At 39.2% G+C, this 19,588-nt stretch overlaps 1 protein-coding gene across 4 annotated transcripts in view; it reads left to right on the top strand.

Annotated features, from left to right (window-relative positions):
• tox2 (TOX high mobility group box family member 2) overlaps positions 1 to 19,295 on the top strand; it is a 96,302-nt gene extending 77,007 nt beyond the window's left edge. Inside the window, exons 5-10 of one of the 4 annotated variants that reach the window (XM_028574690.1) lie at positions 3,891 to 4,166; positions 6,646 to 6,876; positions 12,750 to 12,830; positions 15,924 to 16,334; positions 16,420 to 16,568; positions 17,323 to 19,295. In XM_028574690.1, coding sequence (XP_028430491.1) covers positions 3,891 to 4,166; positions 6,646 to 6,876; positions 12,750 to 12,830; positions 15,924 to 16,334; positions 16,420 to 16,568; positions 17,323 to 17,365 — 1,191 coding nt within the window. In that variant the 3' untranslated portion in view covers positions 17,366 to 19,295. Of the gene's footprint in view, positions 1 to 3,890; positions 4,167 to 6,633; positions 6,877 to 12,749; positions 12,831 to 15,923; positions 16,335 to 16,419; positions 16,569 to 17,322 lie in introns of all 4 variants that reach the window. The other 3 variants (XM_028574689.1, XM_028574692.1, XM_028574691.1) reach the window with 3 other exon arrangements.
• Positions 19,296 to 19,588: the final 293 nt, after the last annotated feature.

Here is a 19,588-nt window from a genome sequence, read left to right as displayed (position 1 = left end):
GATTGAACTAATAGCAACCAGAGACATTTAGGAGTAGATTAGCAGAGAAGGAGTGTTTTCATTAATGATCGCTAGTCCTTTGGGTGTTATACTGTATATAGCTGCTTCTAGTAACTGTAATATCGTAATGCACCCCTTGATACAATCAGTGTCTTCGTGCTTGCGTCAATATGTCTTTACAGTTGCTATATATACTTTGACTATCAGTTTCATTAGACTTTCACTGGAATGCAGTGTGTTTCTGTATTTTCTATTTTCTTCATTAGTTAGGATAGAGCACTCAGCTCTATTGAATATTGAGTCAATGCTATGAAATATGAGAGTGAAGATAAATAATGGCAGATGAAATGTGTGTGAAGATAAATAAAATCAAGAAATACAGTGAGTTTATTAATAATTTATTTGTTTGTTGAAAATAAATTTCCACTACAATCTCCACCATTCCCTCCACAAGAGTCAGGCGAATCGGTATGTATTATATTGTCACAATTTTAGAAAACAATGAGACTCAAATGAATCCCTGAAAATAGGAACTTAAAACTAGATATTTGTATGTCTGTAAGAGCCTGAGTGACCCTTTTTTTTTTCTACACTTGCAAGGCCAACACCCAGTACCCACAACGCCTTCCACCGGTGAACTCCTCTGCTCTGCGTGTCTACTACTTGTTTATATTAAACATGGTGTGGCTCAGATTAAAGGGTGGCAATATGGCCTGGAGGCTGTTGCTATGGAAATGTGTCTGCTATAGCTATGATAGGCCATTCATGTTTGATTAATTGGTTTTTCAATGCTTCTTGGTTTGTGAGGACCCTAAAGAGCAAGTCCATGGAAAATGGAAAATTAATGGATTTCTATTTCCTTCTCCCCTTTCTTCCTCTTCCCACCCCCCTGTCTTACTACTTATTTTTGCTGAAGCTATTTCCTCATGTTTTAAGAAGTGTAGTGATGGTGTTTTGAATTATGATTGGAAGTTGGATATTGCCATGGATGGGGGAGGTTAGAGCTTGGTTATTTGAAATGCAAAAGGAATGTCTTTGTTCATGACTGCCTTTTGTGTGCAGCTGCTGAGGCAAACACAGAATCTAATGTCGTGTGAATATTACAAGTTTTCAAAGCAGGCCAGGGCCTCGTACAACATTACTTTGTTGTGCATTTTTATTCGAGCAATCTACTGGGACCAATTATGATTAGAGAGCCGAGCCTTCATCTTTGAACCTCTACTCATGTTTATCAAGACCTCATGTGCTCGGGCCTTTTTCAATTTGATGTTTTTAGCACTTCACTAATGTATTATTTAACTCATAAATGTTTCAAATAGCTAACAAATGCTAGTTCATCACTTTCTGATCTGTAAATTGCCAAACATTCCCATTTATGCCTACATTAAAAGTATCCTTTGGTCCATGCTCATGTTCTGTCCTGATGAATCTTGAAGAAAAGCTTTTCATGTAGTAATTATTGAAGATCTTTTAAGATGGCTAAGAGCAGAACTTTGTAACTTTGTGAGAGTCTGATTCTCTAATCACTGTGAAGGGTGTTCTCAATGTGGGGGTCCTAACTCCAGCTGCGAGCACTGTTTTTATTTCTATTTGTAGACCCCAAGTGTTGAAAAAGGTGTTGTTTAACTTTGCAGTAAGTAATACTTTTCTCTTTCATAGCACACAGTGAGCATAATATATCTGCAGGGGGTTGATAGGATTTTTCATCAATGTCATTGACGCAATGATTGCTTTGCAAGGTGCTATGATTTCTGGCTTCTTAAAACTTCCACCAACCAGGTCACTGTGTCTTGAGGACCCTGGAGGGCCTGCACTTGTTGCATTTCCTAGTGATTGCCTTCCTAGTAATACGTAGATAAAAGTCAAAGAAATGATGGATCATACCTTAAACTGTAATAGAGAGCTCCCTTCAAAAATATAACATTTTGAGATAAAGGGCCTCTATGTTACATGGCTGAATGTTGAAGCAATGCAAGGTTTGGCTCAACGGACAGTTCCCCTAATGGCTTAAAGGTGTTGGAAAACTTTGACTTTTTTGTGAAGTTTTTTATAAAGATAAACCTGCAAAAAACTTTTTTTGGCCGCTTGAGCGTGTTAGCAAACAGTTGCTTATTTTCCACATCTAGCAGATACAGTGATATTAACATTCATTTGGAGTTGTTTCTCGTTGGAGCTCTCTTTTTGTTTTCCACTAACTCTCTCTTTAACTGCTAAATGCGCCACTATGTTTACCAGCAAGTCGCTAACTGTTTCTGTCTGCCGTTTGATATGGAGCAGGTAGAGAACAGTGAGTTTTAAGAGCATTTGTGCAGAAAACATCTGCTTCCTCTGGAATGTGACTATCACACTATAAAAGCCGTGAGAATGAACCAAAATAGTAAAGTTGTGGACTGGAAAAACAAAATAATGAGTTTAAAAAAATGCTAAAATGCTCCGTATAGCTAAGGAGAGTCTCTGTAGCTTCATCACTACAAGCAGTCATGTGATCTTTATAATATAAAATCTACTGCTTATAGCTAAGCTTTTAATAGCAGATTTCACTTCTTCTAGTTTGTATTTTGACAATGATTGTTCAATAATTACAATTAAAAACCAAATCTTTGAAAACGTATGGTTGGTTTACATTTGCTTGATTGACATCAGTCTTAGCCATTCACAGCGAGCCGTGTTAAACGCTGCTCTCATCAGATTCCATCCAGCTCCAACTCATTGGAAATCTAGATTTTCTGCATGCCTCCGGTAACTGACAAATATGGCAGAAGGCCAAAAACATAAAGGCTACCAGGATTCAAAATGAGCTTTCAGAAAACTATGGGGACCACGTCACACATGCTATATTCATGTTTTTCTCTATCTCAGAACCCATCGACTGTTGCTCTGACGATGATTTAGCCTCTGGGGGCAACGGCTAATATTTGGGGGTTTCCGGTGTATCCTGGCCAAGACTTCCTCTTGCATGCACCGGGTCCAATTTACAACTTGAGAAACAAGAATGGAGTTGGAGTTAAGAGACGTCTCTATGAACACATATCTGTATATGAATTCAGATAAATAAATACATAAACTAATAAAAATCGTCGTCAGACGATAGCCGATGGCTTCCGAGATTGCTTTTCCACCGATGCACTCTTTTACTCTTCACATGCACTCTTCACCTGCATTCAACCAAAGCCCGCTCAAATACTAACTCAATACTACTCGTACTAGAAACGAACTACAAATGAAAACCAGAACAACTATCTTGTCCCGTTGCCTACAGATTCTGCATTCATATGCAGATATCTGTTTATAGAGATTTTGTTTTTTCTAGTGTGGTTAGTTAAGAGTGAATGGTACAGTATTTGCCTTTAAGGAGCAAAGTAGATGTCTTCTTTAATGTCTTAGTGAGTTGTCTGATCAGTCGCTGTTGAGAGACTATATATGTTTTTAGTTTTTTAGAGAGCTACCTAGTATTCAAAACGTGCCCCTGTATGAAGGTCAGTAGGTTAGATGAACTTGGCCACAGGCCTGAAAGTTTAAAAATAGTGCATTTTACTGTCTTGATAAGACAGTTGAAAAAGAAAAACGAAGCTTTCTAACCACTGGCCTCAGTTTAACAATGACCTGTGAGAGTTTTTTTTGTCTGTCACTTCCAACAAACACATTTCCCTCATTACAACACATTACATTACAACATATCTGCATATACTGTATATATGTATGTATATGTATATATATATATATATATATATATATATATATATATATATATATATATACACATGCATATTTCTCAAATTTAAAAATGTCATCTCCACTTCGAAGTCTTTGCATATTTGGCTAATTGGCAAACTTTTATTACTTTGAGTAGAGGAGAAGATAGTAAAGCTGGTGTTCTTCTCTCACCCCAGATGCAGGAGATGGCTTTGCACCACCACCACCACCAACAGCAACACCGTCACCATCAGCACCCAGATGGCGCTCATTATGACCCCACCCGTAACCACCCCCTGATTAACAGCTCACCTCCGATACTGCCCAACCCCATGAGTGCACTGACCCAGCTAAACCCTCATGTCAGCAGGAGTGCACTGCCTCATGGTTCCCCCTCACCTCCCGGAAGTAAATCGGCCACACCCTCTCCCTCAAGCTCCAATCAGGAAGAGGAGACTGATCCTCATTCGAAGGTACTGATGTAGCAACACTTGTCCGGCTTGTAGTAGTGGAGTAGGAGGCGAGGGCTTGGCAGTGCTCCTCAGAGATGGTTCGCATGCTAACTGTGGTGTGGGGATCTGGGGGTAGCCATACTTGTGCTTCTTAATGGTTTGGCTAGAAGACTCGCATGGTTACAACATTTTGCTGTTGAGGGGAACAGGAGCCATGTTTTTTTTTTTTTTTTTTTTATTTGTGTATGAAATGGTGTGGTGGAGTGTGGTGTCACATTTAAAAAGAAAAGAGTCTTGAAATATTTACTTGATTGAATTTAAGTGTAGAAACCAACTTGACTTTGTTTTAGTTATTAAAATGTTCCCTTTTTCTTAATTCTGAGCAGCACATTTCCAAAGTCTGGTTCACAGAAACACAATCTTCCTTTGGTCCTTTTGTGCGAGATCATTTCACCCTCAGACAAATTTATTTCCCAATGACACAGTTGCAAATAGACAATCCATTACCACCATGGCACTGTAAGTTTGTTGGCAAACTCTTACGCATACATGACATGAGACATGAAATCTTTTCCCCTAAAGTAATTTTAAAAAGACCTCCTTTATTTACAAATGTGATGAATATTTTCAGTAGCGAACCATGGGGTCTGGCCTTGGGCTTTCAACGTTGCAAAGTCATAATATTTTTAGGCATTTTTAAAAAGATGTGAACAGCTCTAACACGCTCCACTACAAGCTCCAACACACAGCTCCAATGCACACACACACACACACACACACACACACACACACACACACATTTATCATCAGCACCACAAGGTAAAAATCTCCGACACACAGCAAACAAGGGAACCGACACATTGTGGGCACACACACACACACACCGCTATATTCTGGCCAGTACAACTGATTTAGATAAGTTGACTGTGGTATCACATATCCCTGATCACAGGTTGATTTATAACAGACAGTGGCAACCCTAGTCTTTCCAAACCACAGACTGTTATTGTTGATAGCTAAAGTTAGCTAAATTAGCATAATCGTAATTCAAACTATAACGTTATGTAACGTTAATGTTACCCGATGCATCCAGTCTTGTGCCTAAATGCTCTGACACTGTTTATGTCCTGTTTAGAAAAAATTTTATATTTTTGGGAACTCAGAGAGAGCAAGTGTTTCTTCCACTGATTTGTACTGTGCGTTGCTCACGTAGGAATCCGCTTCTCGCTCCGCCTGTCAGATTGCCCCCGCCCCCCTACCTGCCCGCTTGCCTCTAGGCGCGTCTATCACAGGAAGGTGTAGAGCATTGTTTTTTTTCAAATACTAAACTAAGACACACGCTCCAGACTTCCGTCCCGGTCATTAAGTCTTAACCAATGAGTGATCAAGCTGTAACCTTTTTTCTGCCTAGAGACAACAAATGTGAAACTAAATCTGATTGGATAACTCTATTTTTTAAGGTTTCAGGACACAACACTGTCATTTCTGAAGCAAATTTGAGTTGCTAAAATTAGAACTAAAAGAGAGATATGCTCAGTATTACATTTAAAATGCTGAATGTTCGGCCTTCTCTGAAGTCCTAAAAGTCCCTAAGGGTTCCCCTCTGGATATTTTAATGGTTGATCATCAGTAACGCCGATACAAGGTGTTGATCTTAAGGTCTTATTTTGTCTTGGGAGTATACCATCTGGTTTGAAAGCTACCACTCCTTCATTTAAATCACTCATTCATTCAAATGAGAAAAGGATACTTGTTTACATTTGTTTGGTTTATGTAGATCTGTAAAACTGCTTTCATAAATTGCCCACCAACCAATGTCTCTGTGGATTTGCATGGTTTATCAGGGGAACGTGAATGAGTGTATAATTGAATCTGCCACAACCACAGTGTTTTAGATTCATCTGTGTATGTAAATGCTAGCTTGCAGTGAGACAGTTCAACAACAAGGGGATCCTTTACTTGAAGAAAATATATTTCCCTGCATATACATCTCTTCTGTGCTTCTCACTGTGTATGTGAATAAAAATGATTACTATCTCTCCTATTCAGTAAGTAATTCCATTTGCTCTCTCCTATTCACTCTGAGACCACATCAAAGCCAGAGCAGAAACAGCAAGTGATTTAAAATTCTTTTCACCCCTAGCATGAAAAGTCAGAATTTATGACTTGCTGAACAACTGAAAAATAAAGATTTGAAAAGGTTCGATAAATTCAACTAACAGGTGTTTTTTTGTTTTTTTTTAAAGTAAGGGGAAAAAAATGCTGTCAACAAGTAGCAGTCTCAAATTGTTACTGTCAGTGAAACATTGCTGCAATATTAAAACGCTGAATAAACAGAGAGCTTGATTTGTGGACTTATTGAAGTTTACATTCTACACCAGGACTCAATGTTACAAGCATTTATCAGAGATGCAATCATTCACTCCAGTTGATGGTAGGCCTTGTTTTTGCAGTGTCAATAAGTTGTTTTGTTTTTTGTGTGTTTTTGATGGTCTTCCAGATCACGGGCGAGAAGCGGCCGTCTTCAGAGATGATGAAGCCCAAGCCCAAACCCCAAAAAAAGAAGAAGAAGAAGGATCCCAATGAGCCTACAAAGCCTGTGTCAGCCTATGCCTTGTTCTTCAGAGATACCCAGGCAGCCATTAAAGGACAGAATCCCACCGCCACCTTTGGAGACGTATCCAAGATAGTGGCCTCCATGTGGGACGGACTGGGAGAGGAGCAAAAACAGGTAGATTCATTTTGTGTATATGTACAACTTTGTACTTAAAGAACCAGTGTGCAGGATTAAGAGGTTGGTGATTGCTACCAACTGAATCATCCTTCCCTCACCCCTCCCTTTCTGATCGTGTAGTAGAACCTATGGTGGCCTTCAGGTAAAGTCAAAGCTCAAAAGATTCCCTTAAATCCTCCTTTACAGCAGAACTATATTACAAATTACAGATGAAAAGTTCTTCTTTGATTAATCAGTGTTAGATTTAAACCTGCAATATTCAATTCATTTTCAGGCCATGTGGGCTCAACACAAACAAGCTGTGAACACAACACTGACACTGGCATTACTGAATCATCTTTTGAGTTAATATGGGGAACCTGGTAACAAACAGTTGCCTATTTATACACCCGGATTAACATTAATTTGGAGTCATGTTTCTGTCCACCTGGCAAGTCCAATATTCACTTTCCTTTTAGCTCTGGTTTTGGTCTCCACCAACTTCTGAGGGAAATAGCTGGCTCTTTACCTGCTAAATGCTCCACTATGTTCACCAATTAGTCGCTAACTTTATCTGATAATTGGTGCTGGAAAGGTAGTGTATGGTGGGTTTTTTGAGCTTTTTTGCTGAAAGCAAACCAAAAGTAAACCGAAACAAAATAGTTGCGTGCTGGAACACCAACACATTGCGCTGTAAAAATATATTGATTGCAGCTGCATTAGGGTGGTGATTACAGTATTTCCTACCTTTCAATCAAGGTACTACCTATAGTTGACTAGCCACCAGTCAAATGTTAGTAACTAGCATGAAATGAGTGTCTTCTAGCCAGTTTACATTTTAGGTCACCGTCATGCAATTTCACAGGTCAGGTTCACCCCACATACAGTAAACTCTGCAGAGCTTTCACAGCTTAGTGAGTCTCTCTGTACACACTGCGGGCAAACTGAGACTGATTTGTATCTATGTATCTGTGTCATGCAGCTACAAAGATATAAATTGATAGATTTATGTTGATAGGAATTTTCCTCAGTGCAGCTCTTAAAAACACGCAAACATCCGTACACGAAATCTGCAAAATAAGAGCAGAAAAAAAAACTTTATTACATTTATTCATCCAAACATACATCATGTGATAAAGTAATGAAGTGCTTTAGATAGCTTGCAGCTCTAGTATTGCTTGTCACAATAGTATGTCCTTCTGACTAGTTAATAAAGTACCTGGCAAGTAGCCAATTAGAACATTTTAACTGGAAGGGTAGTTAAAGTTAAATGGTTTATATAGACATAAGAGCACCTTTCATATGTTTTATTACATGATCTACAGTACATCCTGTAGACAGTAGATCTACCCACAAACCCTGGGTACGATGAAGCTATCAATTTCAAAACTGTATTAGCAACATTATTTGTTTTTTGTATGCTAAAACCGCATAATAATATGTATTAAATAAGTGGAATGATAATGCAGCACCAGAAAATTAAGATATTTGTTCTAAAATTAGATAGTTGTCCTCTATTCTCTATAAAGACATCTTGCATGACAGTGAAGCATAGAAAATGTGAAAAGTGAAAGTCATGAATCTAATGCCTTTGAATTTTCTTTTTTTACACATGTATTTATGAATTAGACATGCACCAACCATACCGAATCAACTGATAGAAATTGTATTATTATGCAGTGAAAATCATATATTGAAAGAAGTGAGAAGTCTGTTACCATCAGCAGTGTAGATATATTTCCCTGCATATTTCAGGAGTCAATTTAATTTTATTACAGCCTGACCTGTCCGTATGGAACTACGTTAACATTTACTGCAGTTTAGAGCATTTCCACAAGCACATTTTCTATTTCATTTTAGCATTCCGGACCAACAGACAAAGTCAAAGAGGTTTCTACAGTATGTGTTTGTGGTGACAAATGATGGGGTGAAATGAATGGAAAACGAGACAGTCTGATGATCATGCGTAGACTCATATTTTTAGAATATCCAGTCAGGGCGCAGCCTATTGGGTGTCAAATAAAAGCACCTGTCTCCATGACAAAGTGCAGCCCATTCTCCTCAGCCCCAGCCACTGTCGACTAGAGCCTATCTAGCATGTGTGTTTTTTTTCTCCCACCAAACCTACTTTATACGCTGGACTTTGGAGGCCGTCTGTCCCTTTTATTTGCAGTTAATTTTTGCCGCCTTCACCGGGGCTCTTCACCATGAATCTTCATTTTGCCGCTGACACCCTTGAATGTGAATTCCTCATTTCCTGTCCTTTTATTTATATCTGTTGCCTGGTGATTTGATCATGCTGGGAATACAAGATTAGCAATTGCCTTGTCCTTGGTTTTGCCTCAAGGACATCTGCTCCTGAAATGTTATTGTTTGTGCATCTTAACCCTTTGTGTCCTGGCTTCTTTTTCACCTTAGATTTCAATTTGTCAATCCAATTCAATTCAATTTGCTTAATTGGCATGAACAAAAAAACATGTTGTTGCCAAGGCTGTTTACAGAAAATGTATAAACACATCACATATTAAATACATAGGTGTCACATAAATGTTATACTGTACTGATCGCTGCAAAACACACTATATTACAAAACAATGACATTACACAATACAATACTTTATAGTTTTGTACAATGTAGTGTAATTACCATACAATACTAAACACATCTGTAATTTTGGGATCCTGTATAGATTTCTCTCTCTCTTTCTCTCTTGCTCGCTCTCACATACACACACACACACACACACACACACATTATTACCTGGCAACAGAGACAAAACTAACAAAAGGGCAATTCCACCCATTTATTGTGCCATTCCACAGCTAATTTTTTTATTTGTTTGTACATGCATGTTTTTTATCAGACGTGTCATTTCGCAAGACACATAATTAACTTGAGGTAATGATGTCATTATGGAATGAAATGTAGGACCATGTCTGGGCAATAACACTGTGATTGCTCTAATTATTCTCTGTGACTAACACTGTCACTTATTCCTGCACAACAAATGGATAAACTTGATAACCGTGTAGTTACAGAGTGTGTCCTATGCTGCTACTGCATGTTATGTAATACTCATTACAGTCAAAAGATATTCAAATGTCTGTCTTTGGTATGAACAACATATTATAGCATACTGTATCCATCACTGTTGCTGACCAGTAATGTTGAAGTGAAATGCATTTAGCATTAAAACCCTTCATATCTTAAACATTTTCAATACTGCTTCAACTTCTATCTTTCCCTGCTCTTGACTTGCTGATGTATACGTTGTTTTGCCTTTTCTTTTTTTTCCGCAACCTCGGCTATCACGTCATCTCTATAGGACCGATGAGGTGTGTTCTATAATGTCACAGTCAGACCCTCTGGAGCCATGCAGGAGTACCAGAATGTAAACACAACCCTTCCCCTTCCCCTACTACACACAGCTTTGTTTTAACTAGAACATGGCCCCTGTTTCCAATTACTTACAGTACTTCTCAAACACACCACGCAGTGGAATTCACATAAATGCATTGAAGGCAGCATGTTTTATTGCTGTATTTTATTGAAGAAACAATCAGAAGTGTCATTGTTGTGATTTGTATTCTTTTTGTGATTCTTTTTTTGAGCTTCAGTGTGCATTTTCCCCACTTTTGCTTACGTTGTTGTGTATTCTCCAGTGTCACCCTTGAGTGTGGTAGAACAAAGTGTTCTTTTTATTCATGTTTATGTTCATACTTTCTTTTTTATTAAGATGTTTTGGAATGCCTGCCCGCTATACAGCGATTTTTAATTCCCGAAGGCCTTTGTTTTATAGTGCAAGATCAATGCCTTATTTGGGCTGCGTTATTCCTCAAGGTGACTGCGTGTTAAAGCTGCCCCAGAAACATAGAAGAACATTTTTCTTGTTTTTTTTTTATTTAAGATTAAGATCAAATTTCCATTTTTTTACAGCGGTGGGGAGGAACAGTGATAATGGAGTTGGGTAGGAGGGAGGAGAGACCTTAGCTTTATTTAATGGAGTTGGCTGTGTTGGAGTTGTGTATTTGTGAAAGGTCAGAGATAGAAGGAAAAGAACACTGTCACTTTGTTAAAACTGCATGCGTTGATATTCAACTCCTTTTATATGCTATGTTTTAGCATCTATCCAACGATTTCTGTCTATTTTTTAGTCTTTATTCTGCCTTTTTGTCTTTCACATGTACTTTTTTTTTAAGTGTAACTTGGCTTCCTCTCCTCTCCTCTCCTCTCCTCTCCTCTCCTCTCCTTTGCTACTTCCCATTTTGTTCCCTCCTCCTCCTCCTCCTCCTCCTCTCACCGGTCGCACATTTTTTTCCCTGGTCGTAATCACTCCCTTCAGTGTCAGCAGGGTGTGGAGTTATTGTCTCCTGTAATTAACTGGTTATCAAACAAGAACATTTCATTAAGGTACAATTAGGGGCTAATTCAGGCGGGACACCTCTGTGTCAGGATTACGATGGAGGCATATGCTCTCCCCTTGCAGCTTTGTTATTTTTAATTCATACTGACCTGCAGCCTCTGACGGCTTCAATTGCTAATGAATCCACTCACTTTGGAATAATTAGACATCCTTAGGCATGGTAATTTATTTAAAAGTATCCGTCGTTGTGCAAATCATTAGCTGTGTTAAATTGATTTGAAATTAAAGCTTCTGGAAGTTTGGGGTTCATTAAAGGGGCAGCCATGGCTCTATCAATATTTAAGGGGTGAGGGGTAAGGTTGTCACTTTTTTTTTTTTCTACAAAAACTGTAATTTATTTCTTAATTGGGATTCACTTTTTTTTCATTATGAAAGTCTGTGGTGTATTCCTATATTTTTGAGTTTCCAATCCAATGCAGTCTTGTTCCAAAATACCTGGATGTATATTATGGCGGGGAAATAATAATGTAAATAGGGATGAGTGAGCGGATAAACATCAGCTGTTTGAGCAAGAGATTGTATCCGTCTTCATTCCGGTTTGTTTGCTGTTCTGTGTGTATGTCTTGTTTGTTTATTGACTGTATGTGTTAGCAGCTGCTAGCCTTTGTGCATTTGGCAACACATGAATGCTTAATGGTTATTCTACCCCACCTCTTTGAAAAGAATGACCCCATCCATGAAGCCACAGACAGTCTCTCACTTTGGATCAGTAATTACCCGCTGTATTCACACACACACACACACACACACACACACACACACACAAACACACATTCTTCTTCATATTATTAAAATGCTCCAGAGCTGAGTCTTCCTCATTGATTTAAGGGTGGACTTTTTGCGACTTGTTTTTCCCGCATCAAAAGGCATTGGCAGTTACAAAGAGCCTGTGAGTGACATGTGATGACATTAACTTGAATTCCCTGTCTTAATGCATCATTTGAGGTTCATTCTGAAAGCTTGAAATTGCCTCTTTACTAATGCTGTTTCAAATTCTTTTATTTTTTCCCCCCTCCTCGTCTGAATGATTTGCAGGGACATCAGCCCTGATTAAGAGATGAGCAACAGCCTTAATAGAGGAAGAGGCTGAAAAGCAACACAAAATTACAAACAGCTTCTCACTCCTCATTTTGCTCCGTAATATTTCAAACTCCATTTTCACGTTGTTGCACATAAGCTGTCTCTGCATTTCATTCTGGACATTTTTGAAGACATAAACGATTCAAATGCAGCAAGATCATGCAGATGGTCAAAAGTACTTGACTTGATAACTGTGCAATGACTTGTGCAATGAATGAATGTATGTATGTTTTTCATCACAGAGCACACTGCTGGGTCACACAATCACACCATGACTCCCAAAATCTCATCCACATCAGTCAGTGTGGACCACAGGGTCATTTTACACTTTTGGCATCACTTTGTAATCAATCGTTGTTGTTGTTGTTGTTGTGTTTGCTCCTGCAGAACTACAAGAGGAAAACAGAGGCTGCTAAGAAAGAGTACCTGAAAGCCCTGGCCGCCTACAGAGCCAGTCTGGTTTCCAAGGTAACTACGGGGGTCACATCTTTGATATACATGGGTCAGTGGCGATATAAGGGATGACAAATTAGACAGAGAATTCCTTTCACTCTTATTCCAAGGAAAGGGTCGACTTGCAGCACAGGGGGGTTAATATTTATTTGTGTGTGTGTGTGTGTGTGTGTGTGTGTGTGTGTGTATGTGTGTGTGTGTGTATGTGTGTGCTCAGAGGAGAACTGTGAAAATTAGGCCTTAAACACACAACCAATTTGCAACCTGGGGAGAAATGAAAAGTAACGGTACATGTCTGTGCGTGCACACTTATCAGTGTGCACATGTAAGAGTAGAAGTGGGCATTACCTATCATTTGCTGTCCTCCTGGTGTTTCTGTCCTCCCTGATGGGCCACTAATGTGTTGGCTGAGGTTTGCTCACACCTACTGCTCTCTCTTTGCTGCAGGTTACTCCAGTTTAGCCCAGAACATTAACACCTTTCTACTCGCGTTTGTTTTTTAAAAGCTGATATAATATATTCCCTAAACTCTCTGTACATCTGCAAGACTTGTGCAATAGTTTTCACAGTGCAGGGCTGTTTCAATCTGTTTAATCTGTTGGTGCTCAGAATTTCATTTCAGCGTTTCTGCATTGTTTTTGAAACACAACTCTAAATTGCCTTAGCATATACCAAAGCTCCTCCTCTTCCCCCTCCCCCTTCCCCCAGTACTCCTTCCTCCCCTCCGCACAGCGCCACACTTCCTCTCATGCTCATGGACCGAAAACAAGCACCTTGATTAAGGCATGAATAGTTAATTCATCAACCTCTTCACTGTGGCATACTTTCAACTAAAAAGACTATTCTCATCTCTTGTCTTTGGTGCAATTAAACATTCATGTCAGAGCTCCTATACAGAGGCTTGATTGATACTATATGTTGGTAGATTGCCAGTCAGAAAAACTGACTAACAAAAATAAACCTGCAATCCCCCTCCCCTCCTCACTCATTCAGGACCAGCCAATCTGAATGCAGGGCTGGATCTCATGATTCAATGCAACTCTTTTTTAATTACCAATGAAGGAGTCTTTTCAAAGTGAATTGGGGTGGGTGGAATTGGAGGTAATTGGAGTATCATTTGAAGGATTCACATCTTCAGCGTGCACCTGTTGCCTTTTTGTTTGGTGATGCATGTCGGTTTGTTTGGGAGAAGAAGAAAAAACAAAAGTTTGATTACTTCCCACAGTATGTCATGGCACTTCTCTTGTGTTCATTTGAATCCAAAAGCTTCCAAGGACAGAGAGTGATTTTAAAAAAAAGTCTAAATTACAAAAGTCACACTATGAAGTAGATTTCATAAATGTTTCAATCCTCATAAACTCTCATTTGACACATATACTGTTTATATATTTCCTCAATTGAATTTGAAATAATTGTATTGCAATACATCACAAGGTGAAACAAATCACAGCCATCCTCTCACCTCTTTGCTTCTCCCTTCACACCATTTCTTCAGTATTTCATTTTCCACTTGACCCTGCAAATGTATGTGACCCTCTCTTTTATCCATCCCTCCATCCCATCCCATTGATTATTTCACGGGTTCAGAGGGATGGATGTGAGCCCTTACTAAATAGCAGACCACCACACTCCATCACTCCAGCCCGTCTGACAGTTAATGAGAAACACTGGATGTATTTCATACATACACCACCTCATAAAGGAAAGGGAGACAGAAAGACCTGCAGAATAAATGTGTGTGTCATCAACAGTGGTTTGTGTCGGATAAATAAAGAGAGGAGGAACAGAGCGGTGACCAGGTCTAGCATTAGCCGCAATGGCTAAACATCCTATGAATACTTTATGCAATGAATAATACAGAATTAATGCACATTGTTACAATACTACCATTCACAGCTCAACGACATTTTCACATCAAATTAGTGTTTCTTGGAAGAGAAGCCGAGCCACTTTTGTATTTATTTCATGTAGTTATTTAAATAATTGTCTCAGAATTTGCCGATGCCAGCTGGTCCTTTTCTTTTACTTCATTGACATATTGTTTTGAAAACTTCCCCTGAGAGAGTTGTCTCTGTGGAATTGAGGAGGCACAAAGAATTATGGGACAGCTTTATCATTTAGTGACTATAGGCTCCATCAGCTTTTGGATGCATGCTCATATCTGTCTCAAACTCTATTTGCAGACTAAAATTGCCCTATAATGTCCATACTATTCGTATTATAAGCAATTTGGACACAGGGTCACAATACTGCTTGCTTCTTGGAAGAGCAGTGCAAAACTACTACAGCTAATTTACACCAAAAAGAAATAACACAAATCTTAGAGATCTGCATTTCAATAAGAACTCTGTCAAATTTTAATATGTTAAATATTCAAGTCCTAACCATTACATGAACCCTTCAGCATGGTGCACACTGTTAATATTTCATTGAATACTTGATTTATCCACAAAAGATAATTCCAGTTTATTACAACCTGGGTCATGCAGTAGTTTTGTAGCATTTCTAGTGGTTAAAATAACATTTTAGCAATATGATCTGAACCACTTTATTTGGAGGATAACACACACAAAAAAACTAATTTCACAATAAAAACTAGAGATGGCCCGATACCATTTTTTGCTTCCCGATACCGATTCCGATACCTGAACTTGCGTATCGGCCAATACCGAGTACCAATCCGATACCAGTGTGTCATATATTTTATTATGTTTTAACAACTGTATACTACTATCCCTGTATGGCTCAGGTTAAACTCTTTGTAAAACATGAACAAACACAAACAATGAATGCCGTAGAACTTTCTTTTATTATCCAGTCAGACAGTCAGTTATAATGGAAAAATAACATAAATAAACTACTTTAACGTAGATTTTCTTTAGGGCTTTATTACGTGGTAATCGGATCGGTGCGTAAACTCCAGTACTTCCCGATACCGATACCAGCGTTTTAGGCAGTATCGGAGCCATCGGACCATCTCTAATAAAAACCATGCTAAAACGACAAAAATCAGATCCACATTGTAAAAAAATGAAATGGTTCTTTATGGCTGAAGGTAGTGTAACAATGAGTGTAACCATTTTTCCTTCTCCGCCGTCCCCCCTCTAGACATATAATGATCCTGTGGAGACAAAAAGTGTCCAAACAAGCCAGGCTTCTCCACATATGATGCCAGCCAACCCGCCCCTGTACAGTGTGCCACATCCCCCACAGCCGTCGTCGCCCTACCTGGGGCCCGGGGCCTTCCCTCTCACTGACCTGCAGAGCTACGCAGGACACGCCCCTCGCCACACCCTGTCGCAGACGCTCAGCCAATCGCAGATGCTGCCCAGCATTAGTGCCTCTCCCCCTTCCTCTTTCCAGATCAGCCCACCCCTTCACCCCCACCAGCAGCTCTCCCTGCACCAGAGCTCGCTCCTCAACCAGCCTATCCGCATGCAGCAGGTCCAGTCCCAGCCAATCATCTCTCACCAGATGGGGCTGCAGGCCTCTCTTCACTCCCCACCTCCTGGACAGCAGGTACAGCAACAAACTAAGGCACACTTGCTGCTGTGGAATACTTTCTACTTTAAGATGTTGAGCTTAATTTTCCTTCTTTCTCCAGGGGTTTTCCCACCTCCAGTCAGAGTATCAGAAGAGCATTGGTGGCTCCCAGTCTCCAGGAGCCCCTGGACCTGGTCCGGGCCCTGGAGTGGCTCAGAGCCATGACTGGGACAGTGAATACTGCAATCGGGAGTGTGGCAACCACTGCAGGTCAGTGAAGACAGAGGAGACGGTTTTATTTGCTTCCCACAGTCAGTTTTCCACAACAACCTTTGTTACTGCAACTTATTAAATAATATGGTCTTGAAGGCCATTTTGAATGGAGACAAATGAATCAAGCATATGGACATTTGCTTCTGATGTTTGATATATTTACTTAAAGTACACATTTTATTGTGAAAAAGTAAATGTCAATCTTTTTTTAATTCAAGTTTTCCCAGTTGAATTTGTCAGATAGATACAGACCAATCTAAGTCTTAGACCAGAACTCCCTTAGAAATAAGTATATATAGTCTTGTCAGACGTCTCTCCCACTGCTTTCACAATATAAGTGTCGAAAATTGTCAGCCCCGTTCCAGTGAGACAGGGGAGACAGCTGGAGAGGTAATGGTGAGATAATAGAGCTTGTCATGTGTTTGTCAGACAGCAGTAAAAAAAACAGATGTTCCTAACACAAGTTTTCACTGTTATTGTACTAAACGGTTTGGCAGGCTATGCAGTCCTGCAGCACTGGAAGATATTCTGAGTGCACAGTGTTTTCTAGAGTACTATGGAATATTTCGTTTTAATTTGAGAATGGGTGTCTTGTCTTAAATTGGGGACATCAGGGAATGACAAGTGCTTGCAATCAAAAGAAAATATACTTCCTATTGTTCTGTTCTATGTGTGTGACAATCCTTCTTTTCTTTGCCGTTTTGTCTTTGTTCGTAATCTAACCTGTGCTTTTGTGTTTTTCTCTCTCCAGTGGCAGCATGATTGGCAGGGACAAGCCACTCTACCTCACCTGAAACTGAAGATCATGGTCTGTCGACAAATATGACACGAGGAGTCTACTCTCATCCCCTCATCCCCCCTCACCCCTATCCCCTCAACCCTCTTCTGATCTGCACACACTTACACACAGTTCACACCTAACATACAATAACATACATACACATGCAAACACACATTCCACCTCCCAAATCACCACCACTTTCTTTTTGTCAATGTAATTATTATTTCTTTCAGTTTCTGGAAGAATTTGTGAGTTTTTTGACTAGATGACTGCTGTCTGTACCACTTAATGTATTAGCAGTCCTCTTGCTGTTTAAAATTTGCCAAGCACTTATAAGGCCCCCCTCCCATCCCCTCCCCTCCCTCCTGCTCCCACCATCCTCTCTGAGCTGTGTGTCTATGCCCTCCACGATATACAGGCCGGGCTATTAGAGCACTCCTCTTCTGTGTCACCATCAAAGTCCCCTCAGGGACCCCATCCAGCTTTAATTAGAATGAGAAAGAAAAAAAATACTCTTCCTCTTCTTTAATCATTTTAATTTCCCTTTTGTGTTTTTTTCTTCTTTTCTTTTTGTTGTTGTTGTTGTCGTTGCTGTTTTATTTATTTCTGGCTTGCGAAATTGTTCCTCTTTTTTTGCCATTAAGCGTTGGGCCCTGTACTGTAGAAAAATATTAACTTCTAGTAGGTTCAGGCTTTGATGTTATGGTAGCTTTGCTTAAGGGCCTGCAAATTGATACAAAAAGCTTGGGTGGGGAAAAGAAACAAAACAAAAATAGTCTTTTTTTAATATTTAAGACCTGTTAAGGTCTACTGAGCTGTCACAGTGTGATTGTAAATATCACTTTTATGGGATCAAATTGGGAATCGGAAGTCCGGATAGATTTGTTTCTTCTTTAATATTACATGTAAGTCATCGTGTGTGTGTGTGCGTGTGTCTGGACGTGAGAATGTACCCCATTCATGACGTGTGAAGTCGAGTGTGTATGTGTGTATGTGCACGGACACACACTTGCGTGCAAGAGTGTCTCAGTGTTCGAGTGTTGAGTCTTTCTCGTGAATTTTAACAGCCTTGTGCAGCTGGATTTCAGAGGAGTATTTCACACTCTCGTTCTTGCATTAAATCTGTGCTCACTGGTGTGTTTTTTTTCCAATAAAGTTCAATCTAAAACTGAATACACAATATGTGTCCTGCAGATCATTAAATGGAAAGAGCCAGGTGAGAGATTGAGAGGAAAAAGATTTGAAAGAGAGAAAGAAACGCTGTGAGATAAAATGAGATATAATGTTACAGGTAAAAAAAAAATATTGCCTCAAAATGCCCCCCACCTCCCTTTTCTTCTTTTGTCTGACCATAATATCAATTTTGTCTCCTCGACATGCAGAAGTGAAATAATGAAATATGTGAATGGAGCCATCACATCCACATTACAGTGATTTTTTATAAGTTTCTACTTGATGTTTGGTTGTGTTGATCTCATCTTTTTAACTTTTTGTGTGATTAACAGAAATGCATTTTGCTGACAAAGACATCTGTATTTATCTCTTTACTGTAGCATAGTTGTTACAGATCTATAACATTTTAAGTTGTGTAAAAAAAACATGCCAATTGTAGTTATTTTATTTGTAAAGCCAGTAATGATAAATATTTTAAATGGTTATCAATATATTGTTTTCGCTAGTTGCCCATCAGCCGTTTGACAGGTTTTCTTATTTATGAAAGAAATTAGATCACTTTTGCTTCTTACAATGGAGGTGTATTTTTATTCTTATTTTATTGTTTCATTTCCTTTGGTTTGATAGAAATAATGATGACCACAACAATTCTTTCTTTATTTTTTACATTTTGGGTGCTGCTCCTTTTTTTTCTTTGCCAGCAGCATCTGTTTGTGTCACAATGCTTCTTTTATTTCAAACCTGCATAATAAAAAAAAGTTTAAAAGTGATCACGCCTGATGCCTTTTAATTTCCCTGCAGACATTTGGTCCCCTTCTCTAATGAGATGATCACACCTTCTTTTTTTGTTTTAAAGAAATGATAATCATTGTTTTAAAGATCCACCAACACCTACAACTTACTGAACCTTACAGGGTATTTGCACTTAAGAGGGTCACATTTGTAGCCTATATTTATATTTATCTGAGGGCTCCAATGGCATTAGCTAATTAGCCATGGATACAAAGTAAACCAGCCAGCGTGGATATTGCCAGTAAACTATCTTAACAAACAAGAGAGCAGA

The sequence above is a fragment of the Perca flavescens genome, chromosome 4 (assembly GCF_004354835.1).
Source record: "Perca flavescens isolate YP-PL-M2 chromosome 4, PFLA_1.0, whole genome shotgun sequence".
Lineage (NCBI taxonomy): Eukaryota > Metazoa > Chordata > Actinopteri > Perciformes > Percidae > Perca > Perca flavescens.
Note: the sequence above shows the minus strand (reverse complement) of the source record. Positions and strands in the feature narration are given on the sequence as shown.